Source organism: Rhamphochromis sp. 'chilingali', assembly GCF_963969265.1.
Source record: "Rhamphochromis sp. 'chilingali' genome assembly, chromosome: 8".
Taxonomy (NCBI): Eukaryota; Metazoa; Chordata; class Actinopteri; order Cichliformes; family Cichlidae; genus Rhamphochromis; species Rhamphochromis sp. 'chilingali'.
The window spans coordinates 16,573,373-16,596,780 of record NC_137935.1 but is presented as its reverse complement, the minus strand read 5'-3'; the positions used below and the strand labels follow the sequence as shown (position 1 = coordinate 16,596,780).

The window sequence follows — 23,408 nt, the reverse complement described above, 5'->3', positions numbered from 1 at the left end:
ATCAGGATCAAAATCAGCTTTATTTTCTTTGTCTACACATACAACAGAACAGACAAACAGACAATATGGACATAAATGTTTAAGTGCAGGCTGTTGAAAGAACTATAATATTGCCTTTTATTCCCTTATGTCGCCTTTAGTTTTGTTGTTTTAAATAAAAACAGTACAGTGCACTATATAAAGCAGTGTCAAATTAAAGGAAAAGCCAACAGAAATCAATCAGCATGTGGCACCAGAGCAGCTTAGGGGCTCTCTCTTCATTCACCCTGATCTCCACAGAGGATCACTCTTCCACGGGGATGTTCTCACATTTTTTGGTATTTGATGATGAAAGCGCAGCATAAACTCTCCCGCAGGCCCAAAAGTGATCAGCTGGGTTTTCATCCTGGAAGAAGTCACTACTGCCATCACAGCTGAAATGTTTCATCATGAGAGGAAGCAGCTCAGAGCTGCTGCAGATCTTCTCACTGCGAGAGGTCAAAGATCAGGGGTTTTCTTTCAATTTGCCAATCCTCTTATATATCGCGTTTAGAGAGCTTTCAGTGAGTAAATCAGCTGTCACCATGAGTCCCGCAGTGATCTGTGGTGTGTCGTCCACTGGAGTGCACTGCCACCTAGCGCTGGCGTTGGAGAACTGACTGGGGTTTTCTCGGCATGCATGAATAACATGCTGGCAAATCCAAACGTCCTTATTAGAGGTTTAAAATGATTCCTGTTGGTGTTTTGGGTCTCACTGGAAAGAAGCTTCCTGCACGCATGCGAACATAAACGTGCTGCAGTCACAGTTCTGGATGTTTTACAAAAAGCAAACAGAAACTTTTAAAGATTTGAAGTTTCTTCATAGTTTTTAGTGAAGTTTTGTGGCACTTGCTGAGTCCCTGCACAGACCGCTTTTCGTATCCCTTTTCGCATCTGTCTGCACTCTCAGCACGATGGACAATAAACTCCAGAGATCAAAGGCGCCCCTGGCACCGTGTTATTACTCCGACTCCCGCATCGAAGGTCCCCCGGGCGCCCCGCATACCTTTCCAGGCTGGGCAGAGCCGGGGAGGCGCTCCAGCAGCCCTCGCCTGATCCGGTGGGTGTGCGCTTTTTCTTTTACTGTATTTAAGCTCTCACATTTAGCATCTGATAGCATTTTTCTGACAGCGCACCCACTGACACGATGGCGACCAACAACGAGGCTCCTCTGGGCTCCACTGAGAACCCGATCAAGTTCAAGGACCAGGACTTTGAAACTCTCCAGGCAGAGTGTCTGAAGTCCGGCGTGCTGTTCTCTGATCCAACCTTTCCAGCGGAGCAGAGGTCCATCGGAACACCGGAAGACCCGGACCCTAAAAAGGCTATTCAATGGAAGAGACCCAAGGTGCGAAAGTTTGACCACTGACATGTTGTGCATGCGCATAAAGAGCCAGCGGTTTTGCGGAGGTTTAGGTGTTCGTGGGCTTATTTAGCATGATTCAAACAAAAACTCTGGAGTTAAAGAAAGTTTCTCTGTTTTTCAGGTATGTGTTTCTAAATGTTCCCCCCACATTCTGCACATGAGCTCTCAGCAGCGCTGATGTGGGTGTAAACAGATTTAACCAGGTGTGTCACAGGTGTGGAAAAACCTTGAGAAGAAGGAGTTGAGAAAGAACGAAGTGAGGGAGAACTGGAAAAGGTTATACAAATCATCAAGAAAAGAGCCCAATGTCCATTCACATATCCTTAATCTAGTTTTATATTGACACCAAGTCACAAACTAACCAAGTACATGAACAAAGAAAAAGAGGTTTGGACTTCAAAAGTAATTTAAAAATATATATATTTTCCAGGGAAATCCTTGTAAAACAGGGCCACATAAATGATTCTGTAAAATGTCACATAACTTGGTGTTTTCAATTAAAATGTTCTTAAATGGTCAATCAGTGAAGTTATTCTATATATTGTTTGTTGTTCTAAACATATCACCACCATCTTCCTCACAGAAATTAAGATTTGAGCACAAAAAACAAATATAAGAACTAGGCACCATCTGAAAAATGTCCTGTCATGGCCACAATGAGTTTATGACAGAGTCGGAAACTCTCCGGTAGAATTAGTGTAGGAAAGTCAAAGTTTAATGGCTTCTTAAAGAGGACGTGGGGATCGCAGGAGGTAAAACATTCATGGTTATAACAGCAGAGCTTGTAAATTGTGCTCTTTTTGTTCTGTTTCTGTAGGAAATCAGTAAGAATGCTGTGTTTGTCGAGGACACGACTGCAACCACTGATATCTGTCAGGGCCAACTTGGTGAGTACATCTGGAACAAGAACAATCTTTTTATCTGCCAGCTGTTTATTATCAATCCACAGGGATTGAGTGATGAAACCAGTCATGTTGAAATGTCTCAAACTGGGATTGCACAACACCCAGTTAAATGGATACAGGCGATTGAAGTAGCTGTACAACGGGGACAAACAGGCTCAGAGGGACCAAAACATCTAATGTGCAGCCAGAGGGAAAAGAGTCGTGTCTCTTTGTGGTCATCAAATCCTAAATCTGCTGGGGGTCGTTACCCCATCGAGCTGCAGCTTTATTAGCCTGCAGCATCAGCTAAAATATGCGTTTCTCAGTCTGTTTCCAATTTTGATGAATTATACGGCTGTTTTCTGCAAAACAGCAAACTCGTCCTCCACCTCTGGGATTTCTTCATTGATGTTTTGTGTCGTCGGATGTGTGCGAGCATGTCACTGGCACAGATCAATTCCCCCTCCTCCTCCGCCTGCCTCTGTCTCCATGTCTACGTTTTGGGTTTCCTTTTAAGCTAAATCTCAGTCTGTGTTTTTCCATGATTTACACAGATGCTAACGGTTACTGCAACATCTGCAACACAGAACAGATGTTGGCTGCTGGAGAAGAATGTGGTTGATTACGTGTGTGATGGAGAGCTGCCAGTCTACCTAACATGAATGCGGGAGACCACCACCCTCTGAAATACTTAATAAATATAAAAAGTGATCACCTTTAAACTCGTCACACTCTTCTTCCTGTTTATCAGGTAACTGCTGGCTGCTGGCTGCCCTGTCCTGCCTGACCGCGCACCCCTCGCTCTTTATGAAGGTGGTGCCACCAAACCAAAGTCTGAGCGACCGTTACGCAGGGATCTTCCATTTCAAGGTAAGACCAGACTCTTTTTCTTACTAATGAGAAACAATGCTCACTCTTTCCCCCAAAACAGCATCTATATTATCCTCAATGCAAATTGCCCACAGACAATTCAAAGGAGGCCTATTTGCCATGCTATTACGGAAGGCTAGCTTTCTTGGTCTGTGCAATTACCATCAGTAATGCGGGACATTTTAAGGTCGATGTGGACTGTAAACCAGCGTATACTGATTTAAGGTTTGACTCTCATCATCCACTGGAGCACAAACTGGGCGTTACATCAGGAAGTTACAACACAGAGCGAACACCATCCCCACAGACACAGCAACCAGGGAAGCAGCAGGAAGAACATCATGTCAAAGAGACCCCGATTAAATTTGGTTTATTGTGGCTGAACTTTTGTGAGCGCTGTGAAAGCACCCAAAGAAGAAAGCTCACTGCTCCCTAAGCAAAAGCCTTTGGTGATGCCTTATGTGTCAGGAGCATCAGAATAGCTGAGATGCATCTTTTCAAAACACTGTGTCTCTGTGGCATTCAAACCTCAAATCCCCACGCCAAAAATGGGTCCACCCCAAGTATTAGGTCGCTCAAAACAAACAGACTAATATAATTTTTGCAATTAAATGCCAAGACGATCGCTATGAATTATATTTTGTGGAAGCCAAACAACCTCCGGCAGGGCACAGAAGAGCTGCCCCATCAGGTCAGTACTCAACAGTCTGTTTACACCTGCAGGCCAGTGGCCACTCCTTCAGTGAGGATGTGCACATAGTGGAGAGAGGAACTCTCTGTGAGTGGTATTCACAGGCGTTAAACAACGGCCATGAAAATTTGCATATTAACAACCATGAAACTAACCTTTTGTAAGTTATGGACACTCATCGAACAGAGTATGCTTTATCTCCACTTATCTGGGGCCGGGTCATGGGGGCAGCAGCCTAAGTAGAGAAACCCAGACAAAGCCACCTCTTCAAAGCCACCTCCTCCAGCTTGTCCGGGGGAACACCAAGGCGTTCCCAGGCCAGCCGAGAGATATAATCTCTACACCGTGCCCTGGGTTTGCCTGGGGGCCTACTCCTGGTGGGACATACCCGGAATCGCCCAGGAGGCATCCTTGTTAGATGCTCAAACCACCTCAACTGGCTTCTTGCAATGTGGAGGACCAGCGGCTCTACTCTGAGCCCCACCTGATGGCTGAACTTCTCAGCCTATCTCTAAGGGAGACGCCAGCCACTCATTGGAGGAAGCACATTTGTGTGCTTGTATCTGCGATCTTGTTTTTTTGGTCACTACCCACAGCTTGTGACCATAGGTGAGGGTCGGGACGTAGACTGCAAATTGAGAGCATCGCTTTTACGCTCAGCTCTCTCTTCACCATGATGGACCAGCACGACTCCATCTACTATCTCTGGTTCCCTTCTCCCGTCACTCGTGAAAAAGACCCCGAGATACTTAAACTCCTCCACTTGTCAGGAACTTGTCCCCGACCCGAAGTTGGCCGGGGACTTTAGTATAATCATGCAGAGGTTTCTCATGTCTGTTCATAAAACAGCATGAGGGTAATCGAGCAGCTCAAAGCTGACAGGACTCAACTAATCATTAGGCAACAGTGAGTACGTCCGTTTTTGCATACAGCTTGTGTTGTTGACAGCACAGATTTGACTTAAATTTGCAGATTTGCAGGCCCAGCGCTGTATCAAGTTGCTTTATTTGAAGACACGATCACGCATTCAGCCAAATCTGGAGCCAAAAGTGTCAATTAAAGTGTTTCCCCGAGTTTTTTTTATTAAATCATTACACACAAAAACTTAGGTCATATTTCAGCATAGATGTACACAAAACACATCAGTCTGTGGCCCTCGAGCTAGTTCATCTGCTGGTTGTTCTTGCCAAAGTTTGTGGTCACATATCGTTTTGCACAACATAACACGAGACTAAAAGCTTTTTGTCTGGTCCTGCTTGAGCGCCTTTGAAGAGCCATTTATTCTGACGAATGTGAGGCCTCCACAAACATAATTATATTTAGACGCCCCTTAAATTTAAGGACAGATCGCCTGAACTAATTTATATTTTATCTGATTTGGCTCTATCCTTTGAAATGTTTTCTGTGAGTTGTCTTTTTGGTAAGCTGCTGTGCCACGGCTCTGGTATTTATTGAAGGCAGCTAAGACACGTATCAACTCATCCTGGAGTCATTTCTGCACAAAGGCCTCCCAGCTTGAGGGAAACAAACATAAACCCAAATCTTTATCAGCTCATTAGAACTGGTGATTCTTATCTGGAGAGTTCAACACTTATTCTCTGGCTCTAACTTGCTCAGATCAATAAAATACCAATTTCATAGACACGTGAATCTTGCAAAAGCAGACACATCGGGAAGTGATTGTTTTGGCTCGAAGCTCTGGACCTTTAGAGACTGCCGTGGAGAATGTGGCGTGACTGAACAAGCAGGACGGAAGGACTGGAAACTGATTCTGCTCTGTCAGAGTAATTGGAGAGCAGTTCAGACATGCAGGTAGTGACTCCCCCGGGACACCTGTACACACACACACACCAGCCATGAACGACCAGTGTAAGCCTGCTTTCAGCTACTGTTGTGTACACACCGTTAACAGTATGGTACACACCTCGAGCCATGACCAGTAACGACCTGAAGAGCTGTTGTTTTTAAATTCTCCTTTATAAACCTTTTGAAGCTTCATATCTGGACAGCTGATAAGTCCCCTGATTGTTGAAGGCATAATATTAAATTATAGCATTAATTGAGACAAGACGATCTTATCTACAGGCAACAACACACCAGTTTAAAGTGCTTTCCATTACTTAATTTAATCATCAATCATTAATTTTTCTCTGTAACTGACAAAGGTCACGTTAATCGAAACATTGTAAAAAAAAAAAAAAAGTAATGTTGTGCGGGACAGTGTGCTTTCACAGAGATTATATTGTATTATTATTATATTTTTCTTCTCTCTATGAACCTGTCATTGATTCAGGTACGCTGAGTCTTCCTAAATTTGTTGCACGAGTTAATTTAGTCGTTGCAACAGTTCAGAATAATCTTACACTGGTCTTTGGTCATCTCCTTTGTGTTTAAAGCAGTCTGCTCGGCTCCCAGGGTTACTTGGACGTAAACTGACTGGTAGCTGACAAAAACTAAACTACTAACTGAAACATTTCAGTTATTCATCGATTTTCTTCAGCCTGCTAATTCAGGGTATTGTGGGGAGCAGATCTTACATGTGTGAACGGCAGGGTGGCCTCAACAGGCCACCGACATATCACAAGGCTACCACAGAGAGGCAGACAAATATTCACGCCTACAGTTTTTCACTAGTTAACCGAACGTGCACGTTTTTTGACTCTGGGAGGAAACTGGAATAACCAAGGGGACATGGACAACACCCAAATTCTGGCCAGTGGATTGAAACCCATGACCTATTTGCTGTGAGACAACAGTGCTACTAACCACTGTACCACCACACTGCTTGCATTTCAGTTACCTGAAATGCAAATTAAGATAAGACTGAAAGCTAACTGAATTACTAACCAATATGCTTAATAAGTTAAAATTTAGACAAAACAGCCACCCAGATGAGACTGATCCCCCAAAGGGATTTGGGGTGGTGTCAGGACTATTTACAAGTTAGCCAAACAGGTAACTACACTGTGGAGACATGCTAAGACTAGCGAAAACCAAGCTAAAGCTAAACATTTTTAAAACAATAAAACCAAACTGAAACAATTTTTATTTTGTTCTGCAAACTAACTGAAATTAAACTCAGAAGAATAAAAGTCAGTTTATCTCTCATTATTAAAAAAAAAAAAAGTTTCCAATATTCAGACTTTCTCTAGAAATACTCTGGGTCTAATGCGTCACCAGAAGTATCAAAGCTAACTTATCTTCTGAATATGATCACAAATTGCTTTGGAAATCTGAACTTTGCCAAGTTCTCTTTGTGAGGTTTGTTTTCTGTTGCAAAAAGGTCAAACAAAAGTGCAGAGCATGCATGTTGTTTTACACAGAGGGACGGTAAGCCTAGAGTATTTACATAGACTAGTTTTCCATCTCAGAACACTGTGTAATAAAAAATGACTCGCACATCAACATGAGAGATTACATGGAGACAGAATACGGTAGTATGGAGCCTTTCACTCAGTGAGGTCAGCCTGACACAGACAAACTGCAGTCTAAAGGTGGGGGTGTTGTGCATCGCTAATAGTTTGTTTCTACTGCCCCCAGCTGGCCAAAAGAAATCAGTTGATTCTAATGTTCAGGTTCTCATTCAGTTTTCCTCCTCATTACAGTTCCTCCTTACTCATTACATCCTCTCCTCCTCTCTTCTCACGTCTCCCTCTTCTGTCGCCGTCTCTTTCTCTCTCTCCCTCCCTCTGTGCAGTTCTGGCAGTATGGTGAGTGGGTGGAGGTGGTTGTGGATGACAGGCTGCCAGTACGCGAAGGCCGTCTGCTCTTCAGCTACTCTCGCACCCGCAATGAGTTTTGGAGCGCCCTGGTGGAAAAGGCCTATGCCAAGTCAGTTTCCACAACCAGCATATGTTTCTGGGTTGTAATGTCTGAGATCACCCACTCCTTTTCTGTCTGTGTTATGTCGCTAACAGAGATAGCCACTTTTCTCACCTCCCATATGTAGGTTAATCGGATCTTACGGGAGCCTGAAGGGAGGCAACATTTCAGAGGGGATGGAGGACTTCACTGGAGGCATCGCCCGCTCGCTGGAGATCTCTTCTCGTACCCCTCGAGTCCTCTGGAGGTCCTTGGCTGCTGCTCTGTCGCGAGGGAGCCTGCTCAGCTGCTTCATCCAGGTACACTCAGCCCCAAACTCCAGATGTTGACACTCACGCACGTGGATGTTAACCTGTGTTTGTCTTCACAGGCCAAGAGCGCCTCAGATATCGGCAAGGTGACAGGAGAGGGGCTGATAAAGGGCCATGCCTACGCCATAACTGACGCTGACAAGGTATCACGAAGATGAGTCTCATTAGTGAGCACAATTTTCACGCTATCTCACATTATATCATTTTATTCTAAGCTGATGAAATTTATTGTGACAATAAATGTAATCTCATTTATATTTCATGTCTCCTTATTGTAACTTGACTGGATTTCATCCTATCTTGGAATGTAATTGACTCATAATCCGTCGTCTAATCTTGCGTCAAATTAAAAAACAGATCAAGGTGAACGAGAGCACTCAGAGAGCGCAACTACCTCCAAGGGCTAAACAAAAACTTTAATGTTTTATGATGTTTTTATTACAACATGCTGATGCTGGCGTCACCGAGACGTCGCAGGGCATCGTATTGAAAACATAAAAAGGTTGTTGTACAGCTCTCTCCATGTCCTTTCATACGATATGTTACTCGATATGGTTTCTTGAAATTTTTCTCAAGGTCAACTTTGATCTTGGGTGCTAACAGTGAAGGTCGAACTCAAATGCTTAGCCAACCTTGGTATTCATGTCCCTCAAGGCCTAGAATATTGCGAAGTTTGAAGACGATCCTCCAAAATTGTGGGTAATATAAATTTTTTATTGATTTTCACCTAAATTAAATCAACTCAAGCTGTTATTGGTATCTACCATCACACAAAATTTAAAAACGATATCTTGAAAACTGTGGATGCTAGACTGCTAACAATCAGACAGACAAACAAATGGGACTGATTACAGAACAATCAACTTTATTGTAATTTAATGTCTGTCAGTCTACTATGATCTGTTCTTGTAAACAGACTAGATCTTACACAGCACTTTCATAGTCTGATCATTTTTTTCATGGAATTATACATTTTAAGACTTTTTCTCGAATCTTGATGTAAATAACAACATAGTGAAAAATTATCCTTTCAAAATAAGACTTCATGTGTGTTTTATAAGCTTCTTTTTTGTTGTTGTTGTTTAAATTTTAGTTGACAAAACCATCAGATGAGATTTTGCTGCTGAGGCTGAGAAACCCCTGGGGTTTTATCGAATATTGCGGACCCTGGAGTGACAAGTGAGTGTGCATGTTACACAAAGAGAGCACACCCACTCGCAGTTTACAGAACATCCACGGATGTCGAGTTTGTCTCTGCGTGTGCGTGACTGCAGGGGGAAAGAGTGGGAGAACGTGGACCCGACAGAGAAGGAAAGGATCGAGGTGAAATGCGTTGAAGACGGAGAGTTCTGGTAAGAAGAAGAAACATAAAACTTAAACCAGTGAATAAATCTCTTGTGGCTTTAAGAGCTCTGATGCGAGTAGCCGTCTCTGTTAGGATCAGTGCCGAGGACTTCTCCAACCTCTTTGATGTTGTGGAGCTCTGCAGCGTCAATCCAGACTCTTATGATGAAGAAAGCACACCTGCCAGCTGGGCCATCACCGAACACGAAGGCTGCTGGCTGCCGGGGAGTTCTGCTGGCGGTAGCCGCAAATATAACAGTACGGTTCAAATCTGGATCACTGTTCATTCAAGCTTTACTGGGATCCTTTCTGTTGCCAGATGTTGCTGTCTCTGCTTTTTCCCCCCAGAAACATTCTGGAAAAATCCCCAGTATACGCTGGTCCTCAAAGAGAAGGACGAGAATGAGAATGAGGACGATGACGACGACGTGGGGGACGATGGCGAGGATGGCGATGATGAAATGGAAGATCCGACTGTGACCCCAGATCCGAAGAAGAGAGCCGAGAAGCAGAAGCAGAAAGTCAAACGTTGCACGGTGCTGGTGGAGCTGCTGCAGAAAAACCGAAGGCAGAGGGATAAACTCAACTTCCTGCACATCGCCTTTCACATCTATAAGGTGCTATATTTATCCAGCTTTAACGTTTCAGCATCTTAACTCTTTTTCTTGACACACTCATGTGACTCATTCTTTGTTTTTTCCAGGTTCCTTCTGAGGTGAATATCTACCAATTATCAATAATTTATATAAAATCAAATTAACATGAGAACTATTTTCATTTCTCAGTAACTGGTTTTTTTTTTTTCACATAACTGCAGAACACTTGTCTGGACCGCAGCTTCTTTATGAAGAATCGCCCAGCGTGTCGTTCTGGGAAGTACAAAGCTCAAAGGTATAAGATGAAACTATGAAGAGACTGCATGTTGCTCTTTCAAACACAAAGAGAGCTACGCGTTCACACGATGATCCCAACAGCTGCAGATCCTGATGCTGTGGTGAATGTTTGAGACACTTTTAGTCGTAATTTTGAGTAATACCTGAGCTAACTCTGAAGTCAATTTTTATGTAAGAGAATTTTGTCATCTTTTGCTGAGTTCTTGCTAACTTTGAACAGAAAAGAGATTTAAAAAACAACAACAACAGAAAATCAGTCAGCCAGAGCAGCTACAGTCTGTATCATATGCTCAAAACCGTTAAGGGAAGACTCGATTATTAAAGTGTAACACACAGTTAGTTAAACTTAAGGGAGATCGGTCTGTCCAGTCAGGAAACAGAAACCATTCCCTTTCACCTGCTTTGGAGCAAATGAAAATGACAGCAGATGCACTGGAGAGGCAACAGGACAACATTCAAAATTACTTTGAAGGTGATGACCATTGCTCTCTCCTCATCCCTCCTGAGTGATTTTCTCCAGGTTTGCTTTTTGCTAGTGTCTTTGTCACGACTGGTAACATGATACAGTACCTGCAGCGCATTCAGCTTGCACAGATACTCAATGATGGCACATCAAGAGTGTGGAGGAATACCAAACGATGAGGAGAGACCGACATGTCCATAGATGGGCATCAACCAGCCCCGGGACTGGTATCTGCTTGATGGTGCATTGAGGAACAGAAGCACTACCAGAATGCCTGTGCTCCAGACCAGTTCACCGGAGAGCACCACTGGTCTCGTTGCCTCTTCACATTTTGATATTTGTCATGTCCACTCCAGATTTGTGTCTCTTACCTGGACTAGTTGATCGGGACCGTCCTGGTCCTGATCCGGTCCTGATCACTCTACTACTACGAGGAATCCATCACGCTCTTTTCTGAGCTGAGTGGCTTCTGTCATATTTCAGGCCTGCTTGAAATATGAATATTCAGGCCAGAACATAGTGACTGAGTGTGGTGGTCTCTGCCAGGTGACTCTTGGAAAAACCTGAAACCTCTTGTGGTCAAACCATATCTTCATTTATGATATACTGAGGTGTCAAAACTTGTCATTAAGCCTACAATGGAGGTTGTCAAATGCCGCCTTTATCGGGGGAAAGAGTTAAAGGAGGTCTGACCCTGAAACTACACTTATGAAGTCTGTTTCTGACAGTTTGGTCAGGATGTGGGCATCCTGCTGGGGATAATTTTGTTGAGCTCCTGGTTGTCTTCACAAAAAGGAGTATATACTGGTACTGCTGCTGCCTTGATGTCGTTCTATGGTTCTTTCCAGCTCTCCTCATCTCCTCCATACTTGTGTGAGTGTGCTGGTAGAAACAGTAAATATAGATGTGCCATTCTGGAGAAGCTATGTGAAGCAGGTGCAGGTACAGTGACAGGAACGGGGGATGGTCTTGTTGTTGCCTCTCCGACAGACGCTGTGTGATTTCCAAAGCAGGTGAAATACATTCACAGTGGTTTATGCTTCCTAGAAGGGACCAACAGGGAAGTTTATCTGACTTTGTGTTTTACTGTGATGATCGAGTGGTCGATCATCACCTTAATGTTTTTGAGCAGGGTATGTGTGATATGTTTTGTGCATAGAATCGTTTAGCTTATTTGTTACAATCAGTAAACATGCTGTTTGTCCTGCAGAGGTGTGTGGAGAAAGATGCGCCTGGATCCAGGTACTTACGTCATTGTGGTATCCACCTACCGACCCAACATCCCTGGAGAGTTCTTCGTCCGCACTTTCTCCAAGATTGGAAACACTCTCGAGTAAGATGGAGGAAATTTAGCTTTCATTCCCCAAAAGATTCCAAAGCAAGGATAAAGAAAAACTTTCTGCATAGTCTGATGTCAGAAAACAGAAAAAAAAACTACCTCTGATAGCATGTGTGAATTATTACCGCTGTGTGCGTCTCCCTGCGTCTGCACTCGTCATAGATATTCTGTCAAATTATAAACTCACTTCCCGAGGGCTCAGCTGCACGCCTGAATCACCTGCCGCAACACTCACACTGAACAGCACAGTCATAGTCACCCACACTTCCCTGTACCTATCAGAGGCTGAATTATATGTTAAATATAAAACACTGCAAGCAGCTTATAAAACAAGCTGGCACCATACCAATACCCTGTGGAAAAAAAAGCTATTTTAGCCTGATGTAAATTAAACTGTGAAGTACTTGTAGTAATGCACTGTTTTCTTGTACACTGCCTGATGTTAGAGGTTTTGGGGAAACTTTTTATCCCATAACAAAAGGCCAGCTCAAAAAAAATAAAGTACGATTGCTGGTCATAGATTAGAGGCCTTGTGCAACCACGCTGACGCGTTCAGGTGTGTGTTTATGCAATTAAATCTGCACACGCTCAGTTTAAATGAGTCAGTTAAAAAAACTGATGAAGTTTCCTGCAGGAGTATTAACAGTAGAGACCCCGAAGTCCAGGAATACCTATATTTCTATCAGGTTACATAAGATAATAACAGGCGTGCAGGCGCTTTGCAGTCATTATGCATTGTGAGTCATTTTTTGGCTTTCGACCAAGGAGAAATTAGACTGCTGGACCTCTGATTGTTATAGTATTGCTAGTGCTACTTAAGTAGCCTAAAGTATCTTAGTGCTTTACTGCAGTTATTTTTGTGCAAATGAGTCAGCCAGATTTTTTACAAGTACAACAATCTGACATGGCCTCTGTGTTCCAGGACTCAAGACTTTGCCTGCACCTCCAGCTTCTCACAAGTGAGTTCACAGACTTCTTCGGTACACACTACAGTACTAGATGCTAACAGGTGCTAAAAGCTGTAGTATGTTTATATTTGTTTTGTTTTTCTATCAGGTGATGACCGCTCCTGTCTCCTCAAAGGATCAAGAGAGAGTGGAGATGACTTTTGACAAGCAGGCTGGCCTAGTAAGAATCATAGCACTCAAACACTTCAGGCTCACAAAGTAAAGAAAGCTTTGAAGCTTTTTTTAAAAAAAAACTGTTTCTCAACTGTGTCTTGCGTGCAGGATGACAGGCTGAACGTCAAAGACATCATGAAGCTGTTCAACTCAGGTCAGAGCATCCACTGCATTACCAGAAGTCAGTTGTAGTAGTGTCTGTATTTATGTGTAATACCTACAGTGGCCACCAGATGGGAGCAAAGCAGCTCCTTCATAGGTTTGAACAGTGCAGCCACAGAGGTCGCCAGTCTAGACAGAGGCTCATACACAGTCAGATGAAGTAAATTGAACTCAGCTGAGTAATGAAAAGTGACGACACTTGTCCTCACCTTCACCTTTCCTCTGCTAGATCCAATTTAAACCCTTGTTTTCTCCCTCTCCATCAATCTGTGCCTTTCTTCCCTAATCACAGTTCTTGAGAAAGATTACCATCTGCCTTTGGAGACGTGCAGAGAGCTCATCTTTGGAGAGGATGTATCCTTTTGTCCTCAGTTTATTCTTTAACATCACTCGCATACCAGTCTTTTTGCTTGCGGTGCACTGCGATCCTTGCTGACACCGTCTGCGCTGTAGGCACGTCCTCGTGTTCTTCACGTTACAGCTGCAGCTGTTAGAAAACAGACTGACCTTTGCTGGTTTCACGCTTCCTCGGGGCAGACGCTTGCTGACTTCTGCAGCTGAGTCATTGTTTCACCCTGCTGTTCACTATCGCACTCCTTCCTTATAACTTTATCTCTCTGTCTTCTGTACTGTTGAGATGTCCTTAAACTCTGCTGGCAGACTAAAGGGCGCTGCGCTCTCAGCCGTGAGCAAGCAGGAACCCTGCTGGCCAGTGTGCGCAATCTGCAGGTACAGCTCAGTCTGTGCGCACATGTGTGTGTCTGTGTGTGTGTGCGGATGAGAGTCATGTCAGTGTTACTGATGCTGCTCTGTTTTTCAGTCCATCTTTTCTCAGTTTGATGAGGATTCTTCTGGAAGCATGAGCCGCTTTGAACTCAGCTCAGCACTGCAGGCTGTTGGTATGCACACACACACACACACGCACACACACACACACACACTCATTTTCATATCTTAGTGAGGACATCTAATTGACATTAGGCTTTCCCTAGTTGTTTACTCTAACCCTAGCCCCTATCCATCAAAAATGAATGCCTAACCTTTAGACTAAACCTAACCGTAACCTAATTGTAACCCTGACACTAAAACTGCATTTTGAGCCTCAAAAATGCCTTCAAACTTGTGAGGACGGGCATTTTGTCCCCATAAGTGACTGGTGGTCACCACAAGTATAGTGACATGCCAGATTTCTGTCCTCAAAAAGATGTCTAAAAACGTACACACACACACACAGTTTGGGTTTACACCTTCGCTCTTCCCTGTTTTCCAGGATTCCAGTGCGATAACAAGGTGGTTGAGCTGCTGTCTGAGCGGTTCACATCTGGAGAGCTGGACATGCCCTTCCACGGCTTTTTGTCATGTGTCACCAGGCTGCGCAAGCTTTTTGGTAACACACACAAACACACACTTGTGTGTGCATCTATCATCCATGTGCACTCTACTGTGCTATGTTAGCGCATCCATTACTGTTATTGTGCACAACTAATGCAACTCAGTGCAATCAGGCATGTAGACACGGTCAAGATGACCTGCTGAAATCCAAACTGAGCATCAGAATGGGGGAAGATTTTTGCTGGTAGTGTATTTGAGAAACCGTTCATGTACTGAGAGTTTCCAAAAAAAAAAAACCACCTCTAGGGTTTACAGAGAATGGTTCAAAAAAGGGAAAATATCCAGTGAGCAGCAGTTCCCTGCATGAAAATACCTTGTTGATATAAGAGGTAAGATGAAAATGGACAGATCGCTTCAAAATGACAGGACAGTAACTTAAATAACCACTTGTTACCACACTGAGAGCCCCTCTGTAAACTAAGGCTACAATTCTCACAGGCTCAACAAGGCTAGACAGAAGTTTGGAAAAATGTTGCCTGGCCTAATGCATCTTGATTTCTGCTGCAACATTAAGATAGTATGGTCACAGTTTGGAGTAAACGTCATGAAAGTATGGATCCATCCTGCATTGTACATCTATTCCTTATTGGTTCTCAGAGAAATTTAGAATTCAGCTTAAAACCCTGTCATTAACATATGTAGCCTACATGGACAGGCTTATATATCAGAGCCACGTTCTTCAATCGCGATCACACTTTTTAGGCTGTTGGCTTTCACCCATTATTTTTGGCCTATTGCTCCACTGCCTAATCCCACAAATCCAGGTGTGAAAACGGGTGTGGGTAACAATCAGCCAAGGTTTCGGGTGAACCCGCTGGGAGACCTTGCTCCACCTTACTACATGACTAACTCAGAACAAATGCTCCGAGATTTGAGTGGGCGTTAAGGCGTCTGGGAAGGGATGTCAAAACTCTATTACAAATGGCAGACAGTTGGTGTTGTAAGCCACCCCCTCACTTCAAAGAGGGTCGTTCACTCCTCTTTCTACTGATGGTTGCTTTTAGAAGGATAACACATCATGTCATAAAGCTCAAATCATAGAGCGCCTTTGGGATGCGATGGCCCAGGAGATTCACATCATGTATGTGCAGCCGACAAATAGCACCTTGTTGAGTTCGGGCCATAAAAAAATTAAAGGGGTTGTCAAGGAAGTAGAGGTCCAACGTGGTAAAAGTAAAGTGTACCTGATGAAGTGTCCAGTAAAATTAGAATATCTTCTTTTTTATTTATATATCAAGTGATGGTTCAATTAAGAAAATCCCAGTTAACTTACAGTGTACCTCCGCATGGCAATCATGCTTGTATAATGAAATAAGAGAGATTTTTAATAAATAGAAAAATTAATGAATTAGTTAAAAACAAAAAGAACAAACAAGATATCAGCTATCGTGCCAGATGCCCTGATGTAAGTACTTGGTCTCAACTTGGCCACCTCAGTGAAAACCATCTGGCTCTGATGAGTCGAGTGTTGAGCCTCTGCAAATATATCACATGCGGTCATCTCCTCCCCTTTTCCCCCAGCTCTGTATGAGTCTGAGACCAGCCAGGAGGTGAAAGACAGAGGGATCAACTCTGTGAGTATCAAACATGCTCAGTTATGCACTGACCCCGGACCTGAACAGGCTTTTCATTTTCTGCTCGTGTCAATCCGCAGTGGCTGCTTCAGTTTCTGACAGTGTGACGGCGTTTCATGAAAAGCTGTTCCACACGGACCCCGATGAGCTACCGGAGAAATATGAGAGAAGCTGCTCTCGCTTGCTGTGCTGTTGTATTCTTGCATTCTTGCTTAACTGAGTAGTCCTACAATTTGTAATCAAATCCAGTTATGTTACTCCACATGTAATAAAAGCAGTTTTAGAACCGATATGTCCTCCGTGCTTTTGTCTTTTGCGTCAAACAGCGACAAAAAATGTTTTAAAAAGCTCTCACTTCCCTCTTTCAGAACATAAAAGTGTCAAAATGATTTTGAAATGGCAAAAGAAAATATGTTTCTAATTCTTACAATTGAATTAAATGGTACAGATGACTTCAATTACCCACATGGTGAAAAGAAAAACACACTTCAACCCCAACACCTTACTCATCCACTCACACACAAGCGTACCCTGAGATATATGCACTTATTAACACACACACACACATTCAGAGCGAGTACTGCCTGCCCCACCGAGGGTGTGAGGGTGATGTCTCAGCTACACGCACCATCTCTATTCTTATCACACTGACGCCACGTACAGCGTCAACACACATTCGCCCCCTCCTCCACTACGTTCCCTTACTCCCTCCATCCATCCCTCACCCTTTCTCCACCCTCCTGTTCTCTCTAGTAAGTGTCTGAGTCTCACAATCTGCATCCTCCTCCTCCTGCTGGTACATGCTGGCTGCTCTCACTCTCTCTCTCTCAAACACACACACAGGTGCGCACACACTCATGCGCATGCAAGCGAGCAAATGTCCTTTCTACACATGCTGCTATTAATAGCCCCTTTACTCACACACCACCTCCTGTTCATCCTTAGGTGAGTACACACAGGTTGCCCTCGGCAACCGTCCATTTACATTGTGATAGAGAGAGGAGGCGACAAAAGCAAGGGAGAGGAGAGAGGCAGACAGGAAGGACCCATAGAGAGTGGTTCTTACGATTGCTCTCTGTGTACGGCCTCTTCTTCACCAACACCTACTTTATATAGTTATTTATTTATTTTCCTGCTTTCAAACCGTGTGGCTTCCTCTTATCTGAGTGTTTTTATCCTGGAGAGGGTTTATAAAACAAGCAACAAGAAACAAAACTGAGAGCGTGCAGCCAGGTTTGCAGCTTCTGGAGCCTGCAGTGAGGCACAATGGTGCAAAACGACATTGTGCTAACAGAAAGACGATGTGTCATGCTGATGTTTCGCAGAAAAGTGAGAGAAAAACTTCATTTAGTTTGTAAAGAATGAATCAGGCAGAAGCTGATGGTTACTGAGTCCTTCAGCAGCACTGCATGTACCTGGGAATGGTTATTTTTTTTGAGGTTTGGATTCTTATTTTCTATTATTTGCGTTTACTGTTTTGCGTATGAAAGCTTTGGCTTCCTGCTTCAGATTATTCTTCATGTGATTAATTCATTTTTATTATATCATATTGGTTTCCATCTTTGGTTATTCGTACCACCTCAATTTTTCTTTGTATCGTCTTATATTTGAGTTTTCGTGTCCATTTTGTTTCCTGTTAAACTTTGATAGTTTTCTCTGGTGTCTTGTTGCAGTTTTGACTTCCTGTGTGTCTGACTGCCTTGATTGTTTTCACCTGTTCTTAGTCACTTTCCCCTCTTGTGATTAATCCCAACTCCGTCCCCGGCAGTCTCTGTCTTAGCGTCTGTCTGGCTCCCCTCGTGTGCTGTTAGATTTTCAGATTTTGCCTTCAGCCGAGTAAAAGTCTTGCTTCCTGTTATTTTGTCTGCCTGAGTCCTGCATTCGGGTCCTCCTCACTTCACACTTCATGACAAATTTCCTCTTAACTCTCATCCAGGATTTGTGATATTTACTAAAGGACCACTTTACTCTCATATTGAACTGAGCCTCAATAAAGTCTAGGGTCGCAGACCTCTTCCTTTCTTTGTGTAACAGGTGGAGGAGCACACCTGTAGGCACTCGGTTAATTGTTTAAAAGGCTTAGTTAGCTAATATTAGCTGTTGTGTACAGCCGATAAGCATATACTTTTAGGTGTGGTTTGGGGCTAAACGTTTCTCTTTTAAAGATTTGATCACTGTGTATTTCCTATCAGTTTAACTGAATCAAATGAATTTACCTCCGTGAACTTTGAGCCAGCTGATAACACAGGGATCATGAATGTGTGCACCAAAGTTCACGATAATGAAATATCTGAGCCATTTTACTCAAAACTGCAAATGTGAATTTCATGGTGGTGTGAGAAGAAAAGTCAGGAGGCTACACACAAGTGATGGGGATCCATTATCTGGGGACCATGATTTGTTTTTACTGATTAAAGTTTATTACATTTATTGCTTCAGTTCATAATTAGAAGACAGCAGATAAAATTAGAAAGAATAGAGAAAAAATAATTCATAAAATAGTAAATAATTTAAGTAAAATAACTAAAAATACATGTTATATCCAGATATATTCGTCAGTGGAAAAACAGTCATCATATCTTTATATGGCAATTCTTCCCCAGATATCCGATCCCACATTTTCAGCATGTCGACATCCTGTTCAGTGTAGCCTTAAAAAAATCTGAGGAAACCCGGCAAGCGGAGCACAGAAGAAGTCTCGGACCTATAAAACTATATTCATGAGATGAATAGTAACCGAAGGTCACGTCTTTAAGCGCTAGAGGGGAAAAACCAAGCAAAGACCTGACCCAGGACCACTTTCTGATAACTGAAGCCTCATCAGAAATGGTCTCAGTGGAAGGGTGGCTGTCAAAGAAACTATTCTTAAGACAGGAAAACGGGGAGAAAAGGTCGAAGTATGCCACATTATACAAGAATTGGACGGAAAATCAGTGGCAGCGGGTTTGATGGAGTGATTTTTGGTTCATGTTGCCATCAGTATATACTGAGAAGGTCAAGAGAGAGGTACAACAGTCAGAGCACACAGCCATGTCTAAAACACGGTGGAGACTGTGTCATGGTTTGGAGCTGCATTTAAGATAGTGCTGTTAAAGATCTCAACAAAACTGATGGAATTATAAACACAGAAAATTATGGTCATATTTTGAACCACCATGCAGTAACATGTGGAAAGCATCTGATGGGCAATCCCTTCATTTTTCAGCTTGACAATGAACCCAAACACACAGGCCAAGGTAGTAAAAGCAGACCTGGATAGAAGAACACAGAATGAAACACTATCAGTCATGGATTGGCCTCCCCAGAGCCCCGACCTCGATATTATTGTAGCATTGTGGGATCATCTTGACAGAGAACAGAGCAAAAAGAAAAAAGCCAATATCCAAAGAGGAGCTTTGAAAGTCTGGAGAACTATTCCTGAAGACTACTTAAAGAATTTACAGGAAAGCCTGCCTAAGAGAGTTCACTTATATACTGTATTAGCACGTTGGTTTACATGTTTTAATGAATCGCTGCACCTATTTTCCATTTTCCAAAACAAACTACAAAGAAATGAGGGCTGGCTCAAGACTTTTGCACAGCACTACAAGTACATTTCTGTTCATTCTTCAATAATTACAGCTTTACAGACATTTTTATTTCCCTGAGACACCCACGAGGCAGAACTGAGATAACCGTTAAAACTTTAACAAATCCCCAAAGGCCTTAAAAAGGTAATGAGCACTAACCTTTTTAGAAGTTATTCTGATTGATTTGGTATCTCTAATGATCCTTGTAAATATTGTGGCACCACAGCCCACACTTCCCGAGAAGAGCAGCAGCTCAGGCGGGAGCCTTCATATCAAGATAAAGAGAAACAGTTTGCGGCTGATCTGCCAGGATAAAACCGTAAACTGTGTCCTCTTCCTCGTATAAAGTCTGTATTTTCTCTGTTGATTCTTCTCTCTCGACAGCAGCTGTGCTCATCCTTCCACCTGCTCTCCTCCCCTCTTTTCTTCACGCCATCCTCCCTCCTCTCCCCCCTCAGCTGTCCTGTGGGATGTGATGATGCTCTGACAGGCTTGGCGTCTGTTCTTGGAGGTGCTGGTATTTTTGTGCCACAACGACGGGGGCTGGTACAAGAATAGTGCCGAAGTTGTAGTGTATAGTGTGGGGGTGGGGATCTGGGAAGAGCAGGGATGCTTTGAGAACTGTGAGATTTTTAAGCCATTGTATAGACAGGAGGGAGACCAGGGAGGCTTGCGTAAGTTGGCTCACTGGGTGCAAATTTAGACTGGGTTTGCTCACGCATAAATCTGATGAGCAGTACTATCTCAGTCGTCAGAGCTGCGGTATTTTAAGACGCGAGTGTATGCTGGCACGGAACGTGGGGCATATTTATTGTGTGTTTATTTACAAGTCGTGAAGAGTGACATCTGATAATTTGAGAGGCAAAGATCAGGATTTGCATCTACATTATGCACCTCTCCCCTTTCCGTTCCTCTTCCTGTTGTTGCTATTTATTTTCTAAATGGCAAACTGCTATAGATGGTTGTCCAGGTGTTTCACAGTCACTGACTCTGGCACAGAAATAATGAGGTGATGTAACATCTCACTCAGACTCCCTTTCTATTGCGCCTTCACTTCAGACAGCAAGATTAGAGCTTTCAGATGAATTTATGGATTTTTAGCTTTTCTATTTTTCACTTTTTTTATTACTTCCATGTGTAGGTGTCTGTTTGGGCAGTAAAGTTTAAATTCTCTGCTTCACAGTGTTTAGAAAAGTCTTTTTTATGTGAGGTAACTTAAGGTCGGAGAGTGCTGCAGCAGAAAGGGATTTATAGCAGGAAAAGGTTAATTTTGTGCAAAGAAACTGGAATCCAGCTGTTTTAATAAGACCAGTATTATGCGAACTGGGTGATTTCCTTAGAATGTAGTCAGTTTATTTAAATTAGTTGCCCTTTAGTCGTTAAGAGGTTATTGAAACACTTTGAATTGCATTGTTACGGAGAATAAAAAGTCAGCACCAAATCCAGCAGCTGAGTGTTGTTGAAATAATATCAAATACCTGACAACCACTTCTCATGCTATTATTTGCATGCAGGATATTGCTTTCTCTTTTTCACCTGCAGCCAATAAACTTTTTGTATAACAAACATTTTGATTTTGCACATGAGTGAACAAACAGGCTCAGTTCAGGGTCCCAAAATATGCCATGACAGGATAGCGACCATTCAGTTCAGGGTCCCCAATTAACCAAACAATTACCATTTCAATGGGTGGAAGACCACATACAAGGGCCCCAGCCATCCTGCAGCTTTGAATCAGAAACTTACTGAAGCAGTATGTGCCTTTGCTTTCAGTGTTGTGAAATGAGAATAAATCTAAAAAAAAAAAAGGTCTTTTTCTGCCTCATTCATGAAAATTAAAAACTTCAAACTGGATTAAGAAGATCCTCATGTGAGGATCTGTCAAAATCTGATGATGTGAGTACATTTCTATACTTTTTTTTTACTCTGAAGACTGTGTTTTTCATTAGGTTGCTAGGAAGGTTCAGTTAGATTTTTCCATATTACAAAGTGGAGGTGAAAGAGTTTAAAATAGGTGGGGTTTAAAACAGGGTGTTTCTCAAGCTAAGTACACAAAGCTTAGACTCTCATTGTTTCTAGTTCATACTTTCTAGTTCATAGTCCGGTTCGACTGCAGAATGCAGGCTCTCGAGGACGCAAGCCTGCAGCACAATCATTCATTCAAATCAATACTCTGCTCAGCATTTTTAATTAGTTTATCATTGTAATTAATATTTAGAATAAAATTACCCTATACACTAATTATTTAAAGTGAAAGTGTAAAAATTTTCATGGCTAGATGTCAGTAGATTGACGATTACAGTCACCCGAGGTCCCTTTTCTTACCCCTCCCAATTCAAGTGTATAATCATAGCTAATAGATGCATTGCATTTGCAGCTTCATCCACTCTTGTGGGGTCATCTTGAGCTGAAGGTGACATAAAGACAAACATGTTTCAGTCAGCCATAACGGATCAGAAACCATTAAATTTAGATTTAATGGTCACATTAAATGTCAATGCTGAGTGAAAAGCGTTAACATCTATTTAATCTGTATGAGACGACAAAACTTTGTGAAAAGAGCCTGATATGGGTCAGTGAGTCAGAGAAGTGCTGCTGTTAGCTACTGTTAGCTACTGTTAGCATCTGTTAGCCTCTGTTCGCGGTTATTTGCTGCTGTTAGTGGAACTTTCTTTGGAGTGGCTGTAGCTTAAGTCTGATGCTTAGTGAATAAACTGTCATATGATGTGAGAATGTTATCAACTGTTTATCAGAGGGAAAGTGTCAATTTTTGTAACACCTTGAGCCTAACATTAGCTGGCATAAAGTTGGCTCATAACCAACTGTTGTTGTCGTTTAGCTGGCTCTGGTCGGCTGTACTGAGATGGGAGGGTCGCATGTCTAATCTGATGACAATAAGTAAATGCGACAATATGGGGAATAAATGAACATGTTTATGTTTTTGCCTGTGTGTTTATTAAATCCAACACTACCATTTTTGCCATTTTTGGAACTAATTATGTGAGTTTACAGTCTGTGGTGGAGATCGGTCAAAGAATCCTGAACTGAAAAATATGGGAGGATCCAACAATGGCAAAGATTGTGGTAGAAATTTAACTTACAGGTGGAAATGCTTTTAAAAAAAATATTTTGAGGCAAAGTCAGCAAAGATTTTAATCTGTTTCCAGATTTGGCTGGTGGCTTTATATCCATGTATATGTATATGTTCTAGTGACTACTGAATGAAAGGTAATTTTAATAAATGCTTCTAAATAACTGCTAATATAATTTCAAGACTGCTGTCAAGTGCAAAGACATGCTTCTAGAAGGAATTTGGTAAAATATGAAGATGAAAAAGTAAGCTCAAAATGTACATGTAAAGAAAAATATTGTATTCCATAATGTTCTTTTAGTTTTATTTATTTATTTATTTATTTTAAATCAGGCTGGTAAATGAAGACTACAGTAAGTTTTGAACTAACTCTTGCTTTTCATTAAACTCCAGCATAATAAAATATTTTGCAACAGAATTTGTGAACAATGCAAATGTACATCAATCGCTGTGTCTTTTTTTGATACACAACTGAATGTCTTGCTTTTTTCTCAGCAG

General features: G+C 42.4%; 1 protein-coding gene across 1 annotated transcript; it reads left to right on the top strand.

Moving 5' to 3' along the window:
• Positions 1-1,012: 1,012 nt before the first annotated feature.
• capn12 (calpain 12) lies at positions 1,013-16,540 on the top strand. The gene is made up of 22 exons (XM_080888135.1): positions 1,013-1,366; positions 2,202-2,271; positions 3,020-3,138; positions 7,527-7,660; positions 7,779-7,950; positions 8,022-8,105; positions 9,056-9,141; positions 9,237-9,314; positions 9,401-9,564; positions 9,655-9,923; positions 10,010-10,021; positions 10,124-10,197; positions 11,873-11,995; positions 12,924-12,960; positions 13,058-13,129; positions 13,231-13,276; positions 13,577-13,638; positions 13,945-14,013; positions 14,105-14,183; positions 14,555-14,671; positions 16,198-16,250; positions 16,331-16,540. Exons 1-22 carry the CDS (start codon positions 1,166-1,168, stop codon positions 16,355-16,357), a joined length of 2,148 nt encoding a protein of 715 aa, XP_080744261.1. The 5' UTR covers positions 1,013-1,165; the 3' UTR covers positions 16,358-16,540.
• The last annotated feature ends 6,868 nt before the right edge of the window (positions 16,541-23,408 follow it).